General features: G+C 39.0%; 1 protein-coding gene across 5 annotated transcripts in view; it reads right to left on the reverse strand.

Annotated features, from left to right (window-relative positions):
• Positions 1-2,842: 2,842 nt before the first annotated feature.
• The window catches only part of sipa1l3 (signal induced proliferation associated 1 like 3), a 118,138-nt gene continuing 101,145 nt past the window's right edge, over positions 2,843-19,835 (reverse strand). For 4 of the 5 annotated variants that reach the window (XM_004917031.4, XM_004917030.4, XM_002940607.5 and 1 more), the window contains exons 17-23: positions 16,204-16,392; positions 14,099-14,264; positions 12,733-12,922; positions 7,578-7,721; positions 5,733-5,856; positions 4,427-4,508; positions 3,584-3,914 (exon numbers count right to left, since the gene is read on the reverse strand). In XM_004917031.4, coding sequence (XP_004917088.1) covers positions 3,768-3,914; positions 4,427-4,508; positions 5,733-5,856; positions 7,578-7,721; positions 12,733-12,922; positions 14,099-14,264; positions 16,204-16,392 — 1,042 coding nt within the window. In that variant the 3' untranslated portion in view covers positions 3,584-3,767. Of the gene's footprint in view, positions 3,915-4,426; positions 4,509-5,732; positions 5,857-7,577; positions 7,722-12,732; positions 12,923-14,098; positions 14,265-16,203; positions 16,393-19,835 lie in introns of all 5 variants that reach the window. The other variant, XM_004917029.4, reaches the window with a different exon arrangement.

Raw genomic sequence — 19,835 nt, forward strand, 5'->3', positions numbered from 1 at the left:
TAACATGTTGCTCACCAACCCCTTGGATGTTGCTTATTTTTGAATTTCTGGCTTGGAGGCAAGATTTGGTTGCATAAAAACCCAGTGTAATTGCCAAAGAGAGCCTTCTGTAGGCTTCCACAACATAGGGGCTATCAAATAGCCAATTATAGCTCTCATCGGCACCTCCAGGAACATTTTTATGCTTGTGTTGCTCCCCAAAACTTTTTCCATTTGAATGTGGCTCATGGGTATAAAAGGTTGGGGATCCCTGCCTTAGAAGAATGGGCTTTCATTGGGGGACAGCGAAACACTAGCACTGTACTCTATATTAACAGCTTCCCCACTGTGTGATGAATAATGTATTGGGATTGTGTCCAGGTAAAATACATCTTTGACCTCAAGCAAACAGATGTCCTTCTCTTTCTGCCTTTAATAAGTGAATAAAGAAGGGAGAGAAATGTCAGTGCTTAACTGTGAAATTTATTTTTGGAGAGAAAGTTGGAACTTTTATGAGCTGAATCTCATGTAGGAAGGGCCTGCACTTATGGTTTTCTACACAATAACCTGAAACAACACACTGTTAACGTGCACTTCACAGGCTCCTTGAATGCGGTGGGTTCAGGGCATTGTGTGTATGGAAATGTGTTCCCTTGCGAAGAGAAGGTAAAGGTGGCCATACCCGGTAAGATTCCTTTATTTGGCGAGGTTGCCAAACAAGCTAATCTTTCCCCCATGCCCACCTTGGGGGAGCGATATAGTGCTAATGCGATTATTTTGGCCCTAGGGTCAAACGATCACATTACAATGCAAGGGATGTGAAAAGTTAAAGTGAGGACTGCATCAATGAGCCAATCGACATCTGGCCAATTTGTGCCCAGATGTCGGTCAGGAAGGCCCATCGGAGGCCCCATACACAGCCAGATAAACTGCAGAATCGGTCTGGACCTGAATCGGCAGCTTAAATCTGCCCATGTATGGCCACCTTTACTGATATATATATATATATATATATATATATATATATATATATATCCAAAAAAGACCAGCAACACCGAGTTAACTCGGTGTTGCTGGTCTTTTTTGGATATTTAAATCATTTACCTTGCACCCGAGATATATATATATATATATATATATATATATATATAGCAATTGAAAATGTCAGCACTCACAGGATTTCTAAGCCGATTAAACAAACAAACGAACTATTTTTTCGTTCGTTTGTTTAATCGGCTTAGAAATCCTGTGAGTGCTGACATTTTCAATTGCTATACACTGTCCTCAGCTCTGGCACCCAGGTATTGACACGATTTTTTTTGGAGTGCTCTCCATTCTATGCTTTGTTTATATATATATATATATATATATATATATATATATATATATATATATATATATATATATATATATATATATGCGCAGGATAACTGCAGATTTGCCATTTCCTTTATGGTCTGTGCAGTGACCTACAGCCATTTCTCATATCGTTATTTCCAAAATACAAAGACAACAAATACATCGGAAACTCTGTTCCCTCAAATGAGATATTCTACACCAGGGAATTTGCTCTGCAAGAAACACATTATGCCTTATTTGGGGGTCCTGTCATTTGTTTCTACTTGAAACACCCTTGGTGGAAAACTGAATTTTAAAGGAAAACAATAAAAATGTTTAAGTAAAAAATCTATTCTACCTTGCCCCAATAATTGCCCTATCCTGCAAACCATTTATTATTTTGAATGCTTTAGTACAAAATGCCTTTTAAAACTTCCGGTCATTTGAAGAAAGGCGATATGGCGATGCAGGTGAAGTATCAGGCGAAGCATCCACTATGTGGCGATCGATTGATTGAGCCTAGCCTTCCTTCTGTATAGGAAGGAGTCAGGCTAGGCTCGATCAATCGATCGCCGCATAGTGGATGCTTCCTCTGATACTTCACCTGCATCACTGTATCGCCTTTCTTTACATGACCAAAAGCCAACTTTTAACGGGTATTTTGTACTAAAGCATTCAAAATAATAAATGGTTTGCAGGATAGGGCAATTATTGGGGCAGGGTAGAATAGATTTTTTACTTAAACATCTTTAGTGTTACTTTTCCTTTAAATAACAGCCAGGACAGGTGCCCTGGATCCCAACTACAGATGGTTCCTTACTGGGAATGTCGGTGTTCTTAGATCAGCATAAGCAGAGCCAGGGAAATGGATCCATGTAAACAGCATATAGAGAGGGGAGGCTTCTCCTTATTTATATGCAATGCAGACGGGGTCCTAGGAAACAAACCATATTTTGCTCCTAAAATTCCCATTAAACAATAAAGGCTTGGCATTACATTTAGGGCAATGGCACACAAAGTCATACAGAGCATTTTGTAGCTGGGTATATGCATGGAAGAAGCGTGATGCAATTAAAGACACTAAGGGGTATATTTATCATGCTATGTAAAAAGTAGAGTAAAACATTTTTCTAACTCATGAAATCTAATTACTGATTGGTTGCCCTGCGCAAAATCACAAGTAAAGCTTCGCTCCACTTTTTACACAGCATGATAAATATAACCCTAAATTTGCCCAGTAGCAGAAACTCACAGCAACCAATAAGATATTTGCTTATTTACAGGTGACCAGTAAATTCTACCTGCTTCTGGGCATTAATTCCCTTGGCATCATTACGCCCCTTTTACATGAAAGACAATCACCAGGAGCTGTGCAGTGACCATCTCTAACTTTACTCTTAATAACCTTCATTTGGAGTGTGTTAAAAGGAGTATTTTTTTCAAAGCACTTATTCCTGGTTCAAAAAGATGGATTAGAAAACAATACAGTAAGACAGCATTGCGTTCATGGAAGACAAAAACAATGTTAGAAATAAAGGACTTTAAGTTTATTAAGCCTAATTTGCTTTTAGGCACATTTTCCTACAGTTTGGAATGGAAGGAAAGTGCATGTTATACAGTAGATGTGATGGAACTTTATATACTGCCCCCTGATGGAGAGAATCTTTGAAATGCTATTAGTAAAGTACAGAATTGTAGTTCTTCCCATGTAACACATATATGGTGTAAACAGCATTTTTTTTGCAAATGTTTTTATAGTTCTGCAATATTAAGAAATTACCACATTCGCTTCAGACAACTCTCAAAATCTGATTTTCACTAACAAAATGCATCCTTATTAATACATTATATTAACAAAATATACATCAGGATTACTGCAGAAACCTTGCCATTCCCAGTGTCCAGTAGTGTTGTAATAAAATAAATTTGTATGAAAGATTTTCACAATTTCAAATGATTAATTTCAATCCCAAATCCCTAAATATAATTTTTCCTGTACAAATTAAATATATATATATATATTTAGATATATAACATTATTTTCCAGCTAGATGCATTGCTGCACCATATGAACTTTGTGTCCCTTTCAGTTGGGAGTTGTCTTTTCTTGCATAACTCTTGGTAAAGTGGAAAAAAAAAAGGTAATAAAGGTCCGGGGATTTGGATACAAATCTAAAAATGGCAAACTGGTTCTGTACATGTAGAAACAACAATTATGCTGACGAAAAATTCTCACAATAATGGTTCCATGATAAATAAAAAAAAAAATGTAGTTTCTGAACAGCTTAAGTACATGAACATTATAAAAGTCACAACTGTATGAGGGTTAAGGAGCCTCCAATTAAGAGTCAGGTACCATTGTTCTGTCCACACAAGTACAAAATGGCTGAGGAATGCAGTAGTCTTTACAAAGGAAGTGGAAGCTGATAGCTAATAACCAGAATGAGGTCTTAGTCCTTTTTCTCGACTGTGTTGGAGATGATCTCTGCAAACTTTCGCAGTTGCTCACTGGCATTAGTGGACTCTTCCTGAAGTCGCTGGTTGTTCTGCCGCAGACAGGCCACTTCAGCTGCTAAGGCTTCTTTGTCCAACTTTTCCTGCATGGGTATGACAAGAAAATAGATGTAAGGTGATGGCATTTTATTGTGAAGAGCTTGCATGTGTCACAGATAATAACATTTCATGTCTATATTGTTCTTTTAACCCTTTTGTGCACAGAATGCAGGTCTTATGTTCTTGCATACACATGCTCTTAATGCCACAAATGCAGGTCCTACATTTGCTTGCACTTCCAGGTTACAGGTGGCTTCACTGGCTGCCATATCTAACTGGCACACAACTGCCTTGGTAACAACAGGAAATCTCTTTGCCTAATTGTCTAACATGCAACACAACCTGTTTGTTGCACAGTGTGACTGGATCATATATTTTCGCCTAAGGTGCAAAGATTTACTTTCAACACTGCGCTGTGCACCCCCCCCCCTCCCCCAAGGAAAAAAAAAATCTTTGGAGGGGCCCAGCACACAGGCACTCTTAGCCTAGCACCCATCCCTCTGCAGGGTCTGCTTCCTCTATATTTACACCAGGAACTTGTACTACTAAGACTTACCTTCTGTAGATCTGTATGAAGCTGCTTCAGCAAAACTTCCAACTGCAACACCTTCCCAGTCAGGTCTGGGGTCAACTCACCACTGGAATAAATAGAATGCAATATATCAGCAATGCAATGTATCAGACAAACTGCATGGAATTTATAAATCAGATATACAATAGCAGAGTTATAGTGGTATCAGCAAAAAAGCTTGCTGTCACTACCAACACCAATACCGACTTTAAAATTACATGAATAAAATAAAATGTACACATGTACATGTGTACCTAAAATGAAGCACTTCCATCCCCATCCGTATACACTACATTGCCAAAAGTATTAAGAGATCTCACTCATCTGGAAAGCCATTTCATTATATTTTGGAATATTGTTGATAGGATTTGGTTTCATACATTACACTGCTGCAAAAACACCATATGGCCAATTAAGTTCACCCACTCCTATTCCACCAAACCCATTCTGCATTTTGTACAGACCTCTCTTTTAGCACGGAGGCATTATTGTTCTGAAACAGGAAAAAGTCTTCTGCAAACTTCCACCACAAAATAGAAAGCACAGAATTATGAAGAATACCATCTTACTTTGTACTTTTAATGGAACCTGGGGCCATACCCCAAACCATAAGAACCATTTTTCCTCATCTACCAAACATGATTGCAGGTATTATGCATTCAGCCAGCTGGTGATCTTTTGGCATTTGCTAATCCCAGACTAAGGCAAGGGACACACACGTGGTAGCCCCCCCTAGATGTAATTTCTCAGGTTGGCTTCCCACATCCTTATAACCTTCTATAGCCCTCTTATTGTTTATAATAAAGCAGATAGAAGGGGTTCAGGCTAACAATCTTAACTCATAAAAAAATTGTTTATATTAATTTGCATTATGGCGTACAGCTAGTATGCCCATTCCCATAGCCAGCAACCCTATACACCCCTTAATACAAAGCTGTCGGACAGCTTGTAGGTTACAACTGCGTGGCCATCCTTCTCCTGCATTTTTAAAGTGCTGTGCATATGCGGCCCTGGAGTTTAAAGTAATGGTGCCCATGTGCATTAAGTATCAAGGTGGGTATAAGGATGTGGAAAGAAATGTATTAATTGATGTAGTTCTATATTATATGTTATAAACTTACTGGCCACAAGTAGTACAGCCACTCTAATATAAAACATATTAATATAACAAAACTTTCATGTGGCTTATTTGTACTCTAATGTAGCAGCATGAATGACCAGTTTAGTGAACTTGTTGCTTCTTCAGAAACAGGATATATATAGCGCATACTCTCTTAAAATTCCCTTGTACCTGGATGTAGGGGTGCTTCGCGGAGTGTGTTGTCGTTCTAGGCTCAGGTGAGTGGTGCCACCACTTTGTGCAGGACGGAGCTCAGCAACTTCGTTCAGAGAAAAAAGTGAAGCAGCTCTTTGCACTAAAGGAACATAAAAAGAACATGTTACACTAATTTAATGCTGGATCTTCATTACACTGTATAATAACTGTATTATTTCCAAACCACTATACAATAAAGTGTCTGATCTTGCACACACAGTACAACAGTATCTGTTCTCAATTACTCTGTTTAATGCAGTGTCTGATCTCCCCATACGGGAAAATACTCAAGCTGATCATCTGCACACTGCAAAATACAGGGTCTGATCTCCCCCACAATACAAAATACATGGCCTACTCTTCCTGACAGTTCAGAACCAGCTTATTGTACATTAAAGGGTTTGATCTGCCTCACAGCTTATAATGCAGGGCCTAATCTCCTTCGCTGTTTTCAGTACAGGGTTTGAGCTATACCGGGCATTACAGGGTCTAATGTTTCCCACTTATAACAAAACAGTTTTACATCTCCCAAACACTGGACAGTGATGATGACCCCACAATGTAAAATACAGGGCCTGCTATGCACCAGTAAGAACACACATAAGTTGCACAAATTTTTTTTTACTGGAGTTGAATGTCATGGTGTCACTTCAAATGTGAAGCATGGATAACGATTACATTCTGCAGCTATTATAAAGTGCAGTGGATGTAACTTACTAAAGAAACCCTGGAGATAACAGGCTGCTGCTTATTTCAGGGATCCTTTGGGGTGCAACTGCACACAAATCAGTAGATAAGCCTGGGGTAACACATTGGTGCTTACCACAAGTTGCAAAAGAGATTGTCTGGATGCAACTGTACCTTTCCCCGTGTAAAGTACACACTGTTACTTCCCAGAATTCTACAATACACTGTTTGATTGTTCTTAGGATATAATCTGATCTCCCCTACCTTATATTATACTAAATAGATAAAATATATGTAACACTGTTCACCACAGAGCATGATCTAATCCACATTATACAATACAGAGCATGATCTAATCCTATTTCACTATAATCGATGCAGGGTTGGACCTCTGGCAAACACTACCACATTACAGGGTTTGCACATTGCAGTGTTAGGTCTGTTCAAAGATTTGACAGTTTTTTTCAGCAGTATTGTTAGTATGTCATTTAACCCCCTAATCCCCTGTATTACATGGACCTATGTCACCGCATTTGTAAAAAATAAAAAAAAAAGATTAAAAGGATAAGGAAAGGCTAAGTCACTTGGGTGTGAAAATGTTAGGCACCCCCAAGTGACTTTAATTGCTTACCTTGTACCCCGGCTGGTGCACCTGTTTGGAGAGAGGGGTACCAGCAGCGAACGCTTCCTCTTCCATGTTCGTTCTGCCGGCAAAATCCCTGGGCCGGCGCATGCGCATTAGAGTGAAAAGTCGACTTTGTTGTTAAAGTTCATTTTTTTCACTCTACTGCGCATGCGCGAACAAGAAAGAGGAATCGCTCGCTGCAGATACCCCGGGCTGGTGCTGTTCTCTCCTAACAGGGGCACCAGCCTGGGGTACAAGGTAAGCGATTAAAGTCACTTGGGGGTGCCTAACATTTTGGCACCCTCGAGTGACAGCCTTTCCTCCTCCTTTAAAGCACTTCTCTCCAATACACACGACTCAAAGCTAGTACAGTAAAACCCTTATTTAAAGTTTTTCAGTGGACCGGAAAAAAAAAACAGTGTAAAAACCAGAAAACTCAAAATCAGGGTATGTAAAATTGAGGTTTCACTGTATTCTCATTCCCTGGACTGAAATGTTTAAAATGTTACCTTCATAAGCCTTGGCAGCACTGACTAAGCTTGACCACTCTAGCCCAGAAGCAGTGTCTGGGAGTGGCATCATGCCTGGGTCCATATGCGGTGTGTTTGAGTCACGCATCTCATTGAGAGACAGCTCTGAGGAGGAGATATTAGCTGTAGATAGTGAAAAACACAAATTAATGATAAATAATGCTATTTTTTTTACTTTTAAAAAATGGTATTTTGACACATGAATATTTGAAAAACCCAATGCTGCTCTAAATACTAAGATTAACATTTTAAAAACTGGTTGATCCCCAACCAGTGGCTCGGGGGCAACATGTTGCTCACTTGGATGTTGCTCTCAGTTCCCCCAAACCAGGTAGTTATTTTTGAATTCCTGACTTGGGGGCAAGTTTTGGTTGAATAAAAACAAGATTTACTACTAAATAAAGCCTTCTGTAAGCTGATAATGTGCATAGAGGCTGCCTAATAGCCAATCTTAGCCCTTATTTGGCACCCCCATAATTTTTAATGGTGCTTGTGTTGCTCTCCAAGTCTTTTTACATTTACCGTGGCTCACATGTAAGAAAGGTTGGGGATCCCTGTTTTAAAGTATGAAATTCAACAAATAATGTACAATGTACTTGGTTTGTGAATGTTACCTTTCTACAGTTTTTTTATTTTTTTTTATTTTAACTATTCTATTGAAACAACGGAGTCAGTTCTGCTCCTATAGAGAAGCTTACTGTGGTGACCACATTATTTATTTACTTCTTGCCCAAACAACAGCAGTACCATCTTGTTTTACTGTATAGCAGTTTCCATAAATGTACTCAAGCCATAATAGTATGGGACTGGAAGAACAGTACTGAACACAATCCTGAAGTAACTTGTTCCAACAAGTCCCTCTACTCTAACCTGCTTGCATGGTGTGGCAAAATGAGTAGCCAGTTGGAGCAATGTAATAGGCTGTTTAGTAGTGAGCACATTACCACTTAACGCAACAATGTTTTATGGTTTTCTGGGGGTCTGTGTATAGTTAGAGGGTGTTAAGGCACATAATACGCTGTCAGGGGGCTCTGCGTGGAAAAGGTGAGTTGGCAGGTGAGAAATCCATATGCGCTATTTTCAAAGTTCACACCACAGACTTAGGTATATCTATGCATATTGGGCATCAAAATGTTTAGTAGACCTCTGGCATTCATATTTGGGGTGATTTGCCTTTGTCTATAAGAAACTGTGTGAGATAAATGCGGCAAATTGCAACATTTTTAGGCAATTTTCTGAAATGTCTTAAAAACCACTAACTTTAGAAAAGTTTTGCAGATTGGTACTTTGGTGTAGAAAGGACTCTTTACCCATGTTGGATTTGTTACAATCTGTACTTTCAAAAATTATATGGTTTTCAGGGCTTGCTGTACATTTTGTCTTACGACACATAATATGTAACAGGGGGTCTTATTTGCAGATACTGAGTTAGCAGCTGAGAAAATTCAAATGCACTTATTTTAATTTAGGGTCCGTATATATCACATACTTTGGTATATCTATGCATTTTGGGCATCGCACTGTTCAGTAGACCTCTGGCATTCATATTTAGGGTGATGTGTCATTGTATGTAAGAAATTCTGTGAGATGAATGCGGCAAATTGAAACGTTAGGCAATTTTTAGAAAAGTCATAAAACACGCTAACTTTAGGAAAGCTTTGCAGATTGGTACTTTGGTTTAGAAAGGACTCTTTACCCATGTTGGATTTGTCAGAATGTTTTTCTGGACAGTTAAGGGGTCTTACGGCACATAATACATTGACATTGAGCTTTTTTTGCAAAAACTGTGTTGGCTGCTGAGAATTCATATGCACTACTTTTATTTGGGTGTCTCTATACGCCCCATACTTTGGTAAATGTTTGCATATTGGGCATCAAACTGGTAAGTAGATCTCTGGCATTCATATTTGGGGAGATGTGTCATGGTGTGTAAGAAGTTTTGTAAGATAAATGCAGCAAATTGCAACAATTTTAGGTGATTTTCAGAAGTCATAAAAATTACTAACTTTAGGAAAGCTTTGCAGATTGGTACTTTGGTGTAGAAAGGCGTCTTTACCCATGTTGGATCCATCAGAATGTGTACTTTCAGAGAGTATATGGTTTTCAGGGGACACCCTACATTTCTGCAGCGTTTACCCCACATAAAATTGCCATGTGTTTATGAATTAGGTAAAGGTAAGCCATGAAATTATTGTGTACAAAGAATATTTTGGGGCCAGATGGAATACACCCTTGGGTACTGAGAGAGCTAGGGTCAGAATTACAGTGGCCCTTGTTTCTGATATTCTCAGACTCGCTTTCATCAGGTATGGTACCTACGGATTGGAAGAAGGCGAATGTCATTCCTATATTTAAAACGGTATTAAGATCTCAGCCTGGCAATTATAGGCCAGTAAGTTTGACATCAGTGGTGGGCAAGTTATTTGAAGGCTTGTTAAGGGATCACATACAAAATTATATACTGGAGAATGGCATTATGAGCAGTAATACTCAGGTCATGTCATGTCAGGCCAATTTATTTGCTTTTTATGATGAGGTTAGTAAGAAGCCAGACAGTGAGGGTGCAATATATGAGATCTACTTGGATTCTGCCAAAGCATCCATTCCCCACAAACGACTGCTTTCTAAACTAAGGTCTATTGGTCTTAGTGACGTCATTTGCACATGGATAGAAAACTGGCTACAGGACTGGGTACAGAGGATGGTTGTTAATGGTACATTCTCTACTTGGAGTAAGATTCTCAGTGGGGTCCCTCAGGGTTCTGTACTGGGTTCACTTTTGTTTAACTTGTTCATAAATGACTTAGGGGAGGGTATTATAAGTAATGTATCAGTATTTGCAGACCAGTCATTTCTATCTAGGATGTGGCATCCTTGCAGCAGGATCTTGACCAACTGGTAATCTGGGTAGCTAAGTGGCAGATGAGATTTAATGTGGATAAATGTAAGGTCATGCACCTGGGATGTAAAAATATGCCGTTTAGAAGAAGGGAGGTTCCATTTAAATATTTGGTAAGGATTTATTACTGTGAGAGCTGTGAAGTTGTGGAATTCCCTCCCCGAATCAGTTGTACTGGCTGATACATTATATAGCTTTAAGAAGGGGTTGGATGGCTTTTTAGCAAGTGAGGGAATACAGGGGTATGGGAGATATCTCTCAGTACAAGTGAGGGAATACAGGGTTATGGGAGATAGCTCTTAGTACAAGTGAGGGAATACAGGGTTATTGGCGACAGCTCTTGGTACAAGTTGATCCAGGGACTGGTCCGATTGCCACCTTGGAGTCAGGAAAGAATTTTTTCCCCTCTGTGTCAAATTAGAGAGGCTTTAGATGGGGTTTTTTTTTGCCTTCCTCTGGATCAACTAGAAGTTAGGCAGGTTAAATATAGGGCATTATGGTTGAATGGGGTGGATGTACGTCTTTTTTTAACCTAACTTACTATGTTACTATGTCTCTAAGTGCCATGTGCTTTGATAAACTTATGTACACTGGGCATCAAACTGTTCAGTAGACCTCTGGGGTTCATATTTAGGTTATATACAGCTACCTAATGACCTGTAGAAAATAATATAGCTTTATCCCATATAAAATGATATACATGTGTTGATTTTGCAGGAGCTGAAATGACAGAAATGATAGATCATATCTGGGTATGTTCCCATTGGGGCCCCTACATGCCACATACTTAGGTAAACCTATACATATTGGGCATCAAACTGTTCAGTGGACCCCTGGTGTTTATATTTAGGGTGTTTTATTTGGGCACTTTATGTCCTGTAGGAGATCAGATACTATAGACTGGAAGCTTTTTAAAAAAAAAAAAAAAAATCACACATTTTGATAAAAACCAATAACTTTAGGAAAGCATTCCAACTTGATAGTTTGGAGTAGACAGGCAGTTGTGCCTACTCTGGATTCTCCAGAATCTGTTCTTTCCAAAAATGTACAATTTTCTGGGATAAACCTTCTATTACTGGAATTTTTGGAATTTTAAATCTAAAGTATGCAGCTTTCTGAAGCAGTGATTAGAAAATTTGGTAGGGTACTGCTGGGAGTTTTTGACCTATACAAGTGAGGAATCTCCATAAAACTATATATTTCTGGTATTGGCGCATTCAGGAGACATGGGACTTTCCAAATATGTTGTATTTTCGTGCATAAAATAATTGTTGTTTCTGGTATGTGTGTTTATATTATGGAACATATGATTTTTTTAAAAACTGTTTTAGACATTTATAAGCCTATATCTTAGCTTATATAAGCCTATATCTTGTTACAGAATTGGAATTACACAAAAATTCTAGCATATTTTGAAAGCTTAGGTTGTCCTTAAACAACGATATATTGCTTTCCTGGGTAAACTGAAAGTCCCCCTGAGGAAAGGCCCCTAAAGTGCAAAATGTTCAAAAACTGTCTAGCAGCACAAGTTCCGCTTTGACCAAAATGGCTGGTAGGGAAAGGGTTAATAGTTCCATGCTGGAAAAAATGTACCACAAGGAGAAAATGATCTCCAAAATTAGTTAAAAAGCTAATTGTGTGTGCAGAGCGCATGATTTGCTTAATAACAGTATTTCCCTGGGTATATACACTACGTCTATGAGTATCTATAAGATATTTTGTGAAAATACTCTTCTGCTAAATATGCCCCCAAATAAAACACTGTACGGAGGTCTTTACTGGGTTCAGGCATTAAAAGGTATATACACATAGAAATGTTTAAGTAATTTTTTTTGTCCACCTAAACACATTAAAAGGGTAAATGCCAGAGTATAGCTTACTGGACATGTCTATTTAACTAACAGTGGAAATCCAGGCCTTTCTTATGCATTTCTCACATTTACTTGATTATTTTCTGTAGACAAGATGGTTTCTTTTTTTTTTCTTCCACAGCTGGAACATGTAATGCCCCAGTGTACCGATTTCTAATTACACAGGCATTCTCTGCTCAAACCTCTAGCAACTAAAGCACTGCATGTCTACCTAAAGCTGCAGTCTGAAGGGGCCAATTCAAAATAATAATGGAAGCCATTAGGATCATAGGTGTTTGAAGACAATAATCAGGGGAACCCTGCTCCAAACCTTTCCCCACAACCCATGGGTGACATACAAAATCGATTTTAAAGAGACAGTTACCACTTTTCTCTGATAGGCTGGGCGTGTGCTGCCGGCGGACAGGCATTGTGTTGGATGGGTAGGAGCTGGTGAACAAAGCATCACCCCCTAAAGAGCAATCCAGTCCAGGAGAGCAGGCAAACCCTGGGTCCCTGCGGCCGCTGCAGAGACTCTCATCTGAAAGTGTTCTCTGCAAGGTCTTTTGAGGAGACTAGGAGAGAGGAAATCAGAAGAGGTTTTGGACTTTGCTATCTTATGACAATGTCAAAGCTTTACTCTATATAAGGATATGGCATGTTACCAGTGAAGCAGTTTAATTATATGAAATAAAAACTGTGCATCTGTGTTGGGTGCATTACACCCCAGTGTTTAAGAGGAAAGTGTCACTCTTTAAACATTAGCTTAGTGACATATAGCGTGCACATATAATCATCTCATGTGTCTGTAGGCATTTTGCCACCTTAAGGGCAGAGGCAGACAGGGAGATTATAATAATCTATAATCTCCCCGATATGTCATCCCACCGGCTTGAATGTAAATCTCTGGTGGGACTGCATATGCGGCGCTGCAATTTCCTGAAATTGCGGAAGTTTTCTCGACAAGGGAGATTTGTTGCTGCCGACTAATCTCCCAGTCTGCCACGGCCCTAAAGTCCCACCCATTAAAAATCACAACCACAGCAGGCCACAGGTATATGTACAGCTTTAAATTAGCAACCTGTGTGTAACAATGGCCAAATTATATTACCAGCTTTAATAGATTAGCCAATATGCTCCACAATTTTTAGCTTTTCAGTGGCAGCCTATAACTAGCAATTCCACAGTTTCATGTTAAAGGGGCAGTTCATCTTAAGTTTTTAAATAGTTTGCCTACTTATGACTCTTTCCAGCTTTAAAATTGGTGTTTCTGACCCAAGCAGCCAAAAAAACTATGCTCTGTGAGTCTACAATTTTATTGTTACTTTTCAATATTTATCTTTCTATCCAGGCCCTGTTCTATTCATATTCCAGTCTCTATTCAAAGAGCTGCCTGGTTGCCAGGCTAATCTGGACCCTAGCTGCTGAAATTACAAAGTAGAAAGTTTCTGGACAAAAAGTGAAATAATTAAAAAAACACAAATAATACAAATTAAGACCAATTGCAAATTGTCTCAGAATATTACTCCCTACATCATACTAAAAGGTGAACAAGCCCTGTAAGCTGCCAGTTATAAACTGCCTAGCTGTATACTGTAAGACTACATGCAACAATACCAATATAGTATGTCCAGTTATTAAACTAAAGCCTATATGCAGTAGTGCCAAATGTCAGGCTGCACACACACAGTCAGTGAATAACAATGGTACAGACCTGTGCTTAGCTTATTTGTTCTAAAATAAATACACACCATGCATTCCTGCTCCTGGTCTGATCCAAAATTATCCATTATAATAAGCCTTTTCAAGTCATCCTCGATAGTAGACTTGTAGTTTTTGCGAGGTGATCGTAAGTCTCGGAGTGAGGCTCGTAGCCTAGGCTGACCAAACACATTCTTTGTGTTCACATCTACTTGCCTGAAAGAGATGGGAAGCTGAGACTGCAGTATATTGAAATAAGCAGTCGCTAGCTGACTGACTAGAAAAAAATGTCATGTATTTATTAACAGTCCAGTACTGTATGTGGTGAATGAAACTTGGAAAAAAAAAAAAAAAAGTTTACTTATTACATATTAAATATACACAAACACACAAACTTTTACACCTATCAATAAACATTTGTCTATATCAGCCAACAGATATTGACTATTACCAACCTCCATGCCAAGTCCAGCAGTTCTGCACACAGTAATTTCTCTGCAGTAACTTTGTTTGTCCTTAAACCTTTCTGAGGGAAGTGGATGACCTACATACTCAGGGTTGGACTTGGGGGTGCAGGGCCCCCGTGTTCCCCGAACCCCCCACAGGGTCCCTCACCTGACTTCCTCCCTTGAGCGGCACGGGTCGGGTTTTTCCCGGGGTTCCGGTGGCCCAGTCCGACCCTGTACATACTACAGATATAAAGGGATGGACCAAGGGGGCACTATGCCCCGCTTTGCTCCCTCTACTAATTCATGCCATAGGTTAAAAAAAAAGCTAACTTAAAGGGGACCTGTCATCCTAAGAAATAATTCCAAATTGTTTTCTATTGTGTTTGTCAATTGAAATAAACTTCACTTACACTACAGAAATGATTCAAATCTTATTTGCTTCAGCTTTGAAATTCACAATTTCAGCAAGCAGGCAGGTGCCATTTTGTGGACACTTACAAGTTGTACATCCTGCCAAAATCTTGTTTCGGTGCCAGTATAGGAGGACCTGATACCCATGCCCATGCACTTGCCAAATTAGATGGTGAGGAGAGAGAGGGGAATGTGAGGAGTGCAGCAACATCTAAGAAGTTCTGAATTGAAAGTGAAAGTAACTGTCTGCCCCACCCCTATGCCTAAGGCATATAGGCAATATATGATTGAAGCTGGGTTAAGGTTATGTACCTGTGATCTAAAAAAAGTACCGAATTTTAATTCCCTTAATGGGACTAAGTTGATAAAGAGGGATCTGGTAGTACTTGTGTTTATAATAAATATATTTTCTTTAGCAAGCAATATCAGTTAGGAAAGGGCAAGGCAAGCAAGTTAGCTTTCTATACTGAAAATAGTATAAATTCACAGAAATATGGTAATTCTTCAAAAGCATTGGTGAGGCCTCAGTTAGAATATGCAGCGCAAATTTAGTCGATTAGGCAGTTAGTGCAATTGCAGTGCTCAAAAGAAAGCAGTCACTAGCTGATTAAATGTATTGGAAGTCTTAGTTATGAAGAAAGGTACACCAAGTTGCAATTGCTTACAGTAGAGAAGAGGGGCTTCGAGGGGATCTACACGTAAAATCTGTTTTTTTTTAATTTTTTAAAATTTTTTCTTGAAGCAACCATTCAATATAAATATGTTAGTTGGGATCAAGCTTTCGCCACTGTTTTATTACTAAAGAGGAAAAGGGAAATCATTTAAAAAAATTAGAATTTTCATTGATTAAAATTTATGGGAAATGGCCTTTCCGTAATTCTAAACTTTCTGGATAACTGGTTTCTGGATAACGTATCACATACCTGTAATAATGCTTTACAAATACTCCTTTCCTTCTTCACAGATTTATACATATAGCCTTTACTTTAAGAACAACTGGATAGCTAAAATCTGCCTATATATGTGTTTAAGTACAATGTGTTGCTTGGTGCATCCCCTGTGTATGCTGCACACAATAAATGAACTAAGGGGCAGATTTATTATGCTGTGTAAAAAATGGCGACAAAATTAGCCACATCGCCAGGCTTAGTCAAATAGCAAACGTATCCATTTATTTTACACAGCTTTTTACACAGTTTTTTAGGCAAATTTCATTTTCACAGCATGATAAATAGGCCCCTAACAGTAATGTGTTGAGAAATGAATGGCTAAAAACACCATTAAATAAATCATACTTCTTTGGGTCTGTGAATGTAGCTTGTGTTGATGGAGCCTCCTCTGGCTTCTTCCACCCAGCTGGGATCTGGTTTCTCACATTCTGTCGGGAAAAGAATGATTTGGGAACAGAGCTGGACAACTGGAATGAGCTGGACTGTGTCATGTGGGGAGGGTTGGGAGTTTCAGGGGACTTAAAAAAGCTTGTCCTGTAAGAAACAAGAAAGAAATGCACATGCAAAATGAATGGTTACAGCAGCCAATGGACATTTGATTAGTCTGATAAACTGTGAATCTGATCCACAAACTAAGTTTGAAAGAAAAAAAAAAAATACTACATGCATAATCATTTATTGCCATTTGTATTCAGTAAAAAATATTATATTCTCCTCAGAATGATTTATTTGCATATCACAAAGATACAGTTTATATATGATTACAGATCAAATAAACAGTGTTGTTGGCAAAATTTCCAGGAAAGAAAAAGTGTACCTGTATTAGTACCGTGTATTAGTCAGCAATATAATACATAACTACCATTTATTGTTATTAAAATAAGCTGACTGACCAGTCTCTCCTGGTAAACAAAATCCTTCTTCATTTATAAGCAAAATTTAAAATGTAATGTTGGATCTATCCCCAGTAGAAATAAGGGGCTCATCTCACAAAACCGACAGTCGAACAATAAAGCAAAGGTTTAGTTTCATTACAGTTATGTCAGCTTAAAAGGAGACATTTTAGGAAGAATACATTTTGCCATTGCATTGTACACAGCTAAAAATGTAAGGCACAAGCTTTAAATGTATGGCAGCCAATCAGCTGTTAGGTATTCCCTAAACAACTATACCCATATCAACTACACCCATAATAAAACAGACTCATCCAATTAGCAGTTGCCTGAATGGCTTTAAGAAATTATACTGAATATTTTAATATTGCTCTGATCATGTAGGCAATTATACATGTACAGTTGAATGCAAAAGTTTTTACACCCTTTGTTAACAAACTATACATTAAGGGGCGTATTTATTATGCTGTGTAAAACTAATTCGCTGAAAAAACGGAGTAAAAAGCTGTGTAAAATAATTGAAAAGATCGCCATCTGAATTCCGGTTGAAGAAAAAACGCAGAAAACAATTACGCCGATTTTACACCATTTTTACATGGCGAAGCCTGCAGATGTGTGGCGAATTTTCTCGCCGTTTTTTACACAGCATAATAAATATGCCCCTTAATTTTGTGAGTGAGCGGTAGCAAACAACTGCAGCAGGAATCAATGTGTTTTTGCAAACTGTAACGCACAGTTACATACCCTTCTACTAGTCCAGTGATGAACACTGTTTTTGCAACCTCATTAGGCCTTAAAGCTGGCCACACACGTGGCGTTTTTTCGATCTTTCTTGCGACCATCGGTGGCACAAAAGATCGTTCCAACCCTCCACTGACATTCAGGGCTGAATCGTCAGATATGGAGGTAGAATCAATAGGATTTCTACCTCTTTCTGCCAATTCAGCCCTGAAGGCAGATTTTGCTCAGGCGCCTTCAATGGCGCCTGATTGGCTAGTCGACCGATATCAGCAGCCTTCTGTGAAATCGGTCGGCTCGCCGAGTTGCCATACACACACCGAATATCGTACGAAATGAGGTTATGGACAATATTATCGGTGCGTGTATGGCCAGCTTAAAAGTCATTAGGAGCTGTCTGAAAACTCTAACAGCCCAAACTTTGGGCTGTCACTCAACAACCATGGCTCCTCTGAGAATCTGAGTCACAGAATGGCAGTTATGGGGAACAAAGAAAGTAAAGGCAAGATCTAGAAGACAAAGAAAACTTTCGCAAAGAACTGCTCATATGCTGGCCAGAAAGGCAAAAGCAAACCCTGCAAAGGACCTGCAGGAAAGTCTGGCTGACAAAGGACTGCAGACGGTAGAGCAATGCTTGCACAAACATGATCGACATAGAAGAGTCATCAAGGGGAAGCCTCAACTGCAACCATATAACTAATGTCTAAGGCAGTGATGCCCAACCAGTGGCTTGTGAGCAACATGTTGCTCGCCAACCCCTTGGATGTTGCTCCCAGTGGCCTCAAAGCAGGTGCATATTTTTGAATTCCTGGCTTGGGGGCAAGTTTTAATTGCATAAAAACCCAGTGTAATTGCCAAACAGAGCTTTCTGTAGGCTGCCAGCATAGCTATGAAACAGCCAATTATAGCTCTCATTGGCAGCTCCAGGAACTTTTTTCATGCTTGTCTTGCTATCCAAAACTTTTTCTCGCTGTCTAATACAACATATGATCTGATCTTTGTTATGCTACTGTACAATACAGAGTTCAATCTCTACCACATAGTCCTAATTTTCTTCAGAAGTGTACAGTGTAAAGTTAAATATTTACTTATGTTGTGAAAGTGTTCTCCTTGCCCACATGCTATAATACATGGTCTGAATTCTACCACATTTTGCAGCAAAGGGTGTGATCTGCCCCACGCTGAACAATGAAGGTTATGACAACCCTATATTGAATGATACAATAAAAGATGTAAACCCACATTTTACAATGTATTGTCCAAGTGTCCTGTACACTGTAAAATAATTTTATTTAATATCCTTTACTTACATAGCAGCAAGTTGCTTATCCAGAACTTTACAAGATTGTTCACCATTAACTTCACTACTGCTTAAGTTGAGTTATAAACTTATCACATTCACAAAAAATACATACAGATTAGGATCAGTTAACATGCTTGTAAGTTTTTGGAGTTTGGCAGGATACCAGAGAGCCTAGAGGAAACCTACAGACACATACTGAACATGCAAAATCCATGCAGACAGTCTGTGCTTCACAGATTGCAAGGCAGCAATGCTAACTACTAAGCAACCACGCAGCCTGCAAAAAATAGGATCTGATTTTACCTAAACAATACAAATACACATATGGCATTTGACTTCTCCCACCCTGTAAAAAAACAGTTCCTCACTGTATTGTGCAGTAAAGTATATTACTCTACATTGCACAATATATAGTTTGGTCTACACATACTACATCTTAGGCAGGCCATACACGCAAAGACAAAAGCTGACAACTTGGCCAATCCAGAACAAATCGGCAAACAATTGTACTGGCCAACCAGCAGATGGCGGAGGGACCTTCCCAAACAAGCAGATCTTTACACGTATGCCCAGCTTTACAATACAAAGTCTTACCTCTCCACATACTGCAAAATTTAGTCAGTGTAGAGTACAGGTACTGATACATAAATTGTAAGCTCTCCTTCCTACCGTGTGTCTGATCACATTGCACATCTCCATATTTTATACTTATTTATTATAACACACCCTGTGTATACTTTTCTACACTGTTAAAGCGGACCTGTCACCTTAAGAAATAATTTCAAATTGTTTTCTTTTGTGTTTGGCAAGCAAAATAAACTTTACTTACACTATATAAATTATTTTAATCTTATTCTCTTCAGCCTTGGAATTCACAATTGCAGCAAGCTGGCAGGGGCCATTTTGTGGACACTGTTATCAAAGCAGGCATTGCATCCTGCCAAAATCTTGTTTCTGTGCCAGTATGGGGGACCCAGTATGGGGAGTCCCATGTCCATGCTCTGGTTACACAATTACATGGTGCAAAGGGAGGGGAATGTGAG

Source organism: Xenopus tropicalis, chromosome 8 (genome assembly GCF_000004195.4).
Source record: "Xenopus tropicalis strain Nigerian chromosome 8, UCB_Xtro_10.0, whole genome shotgun sequence".
In the NCBI taxonomy this organism is placed as follows: domain Eukaryota; kingdom Metazoa; phylum Chordata; class Amphibia; order Anura; family Pipidae; genus Xenopus; species Xenopus tropicalis.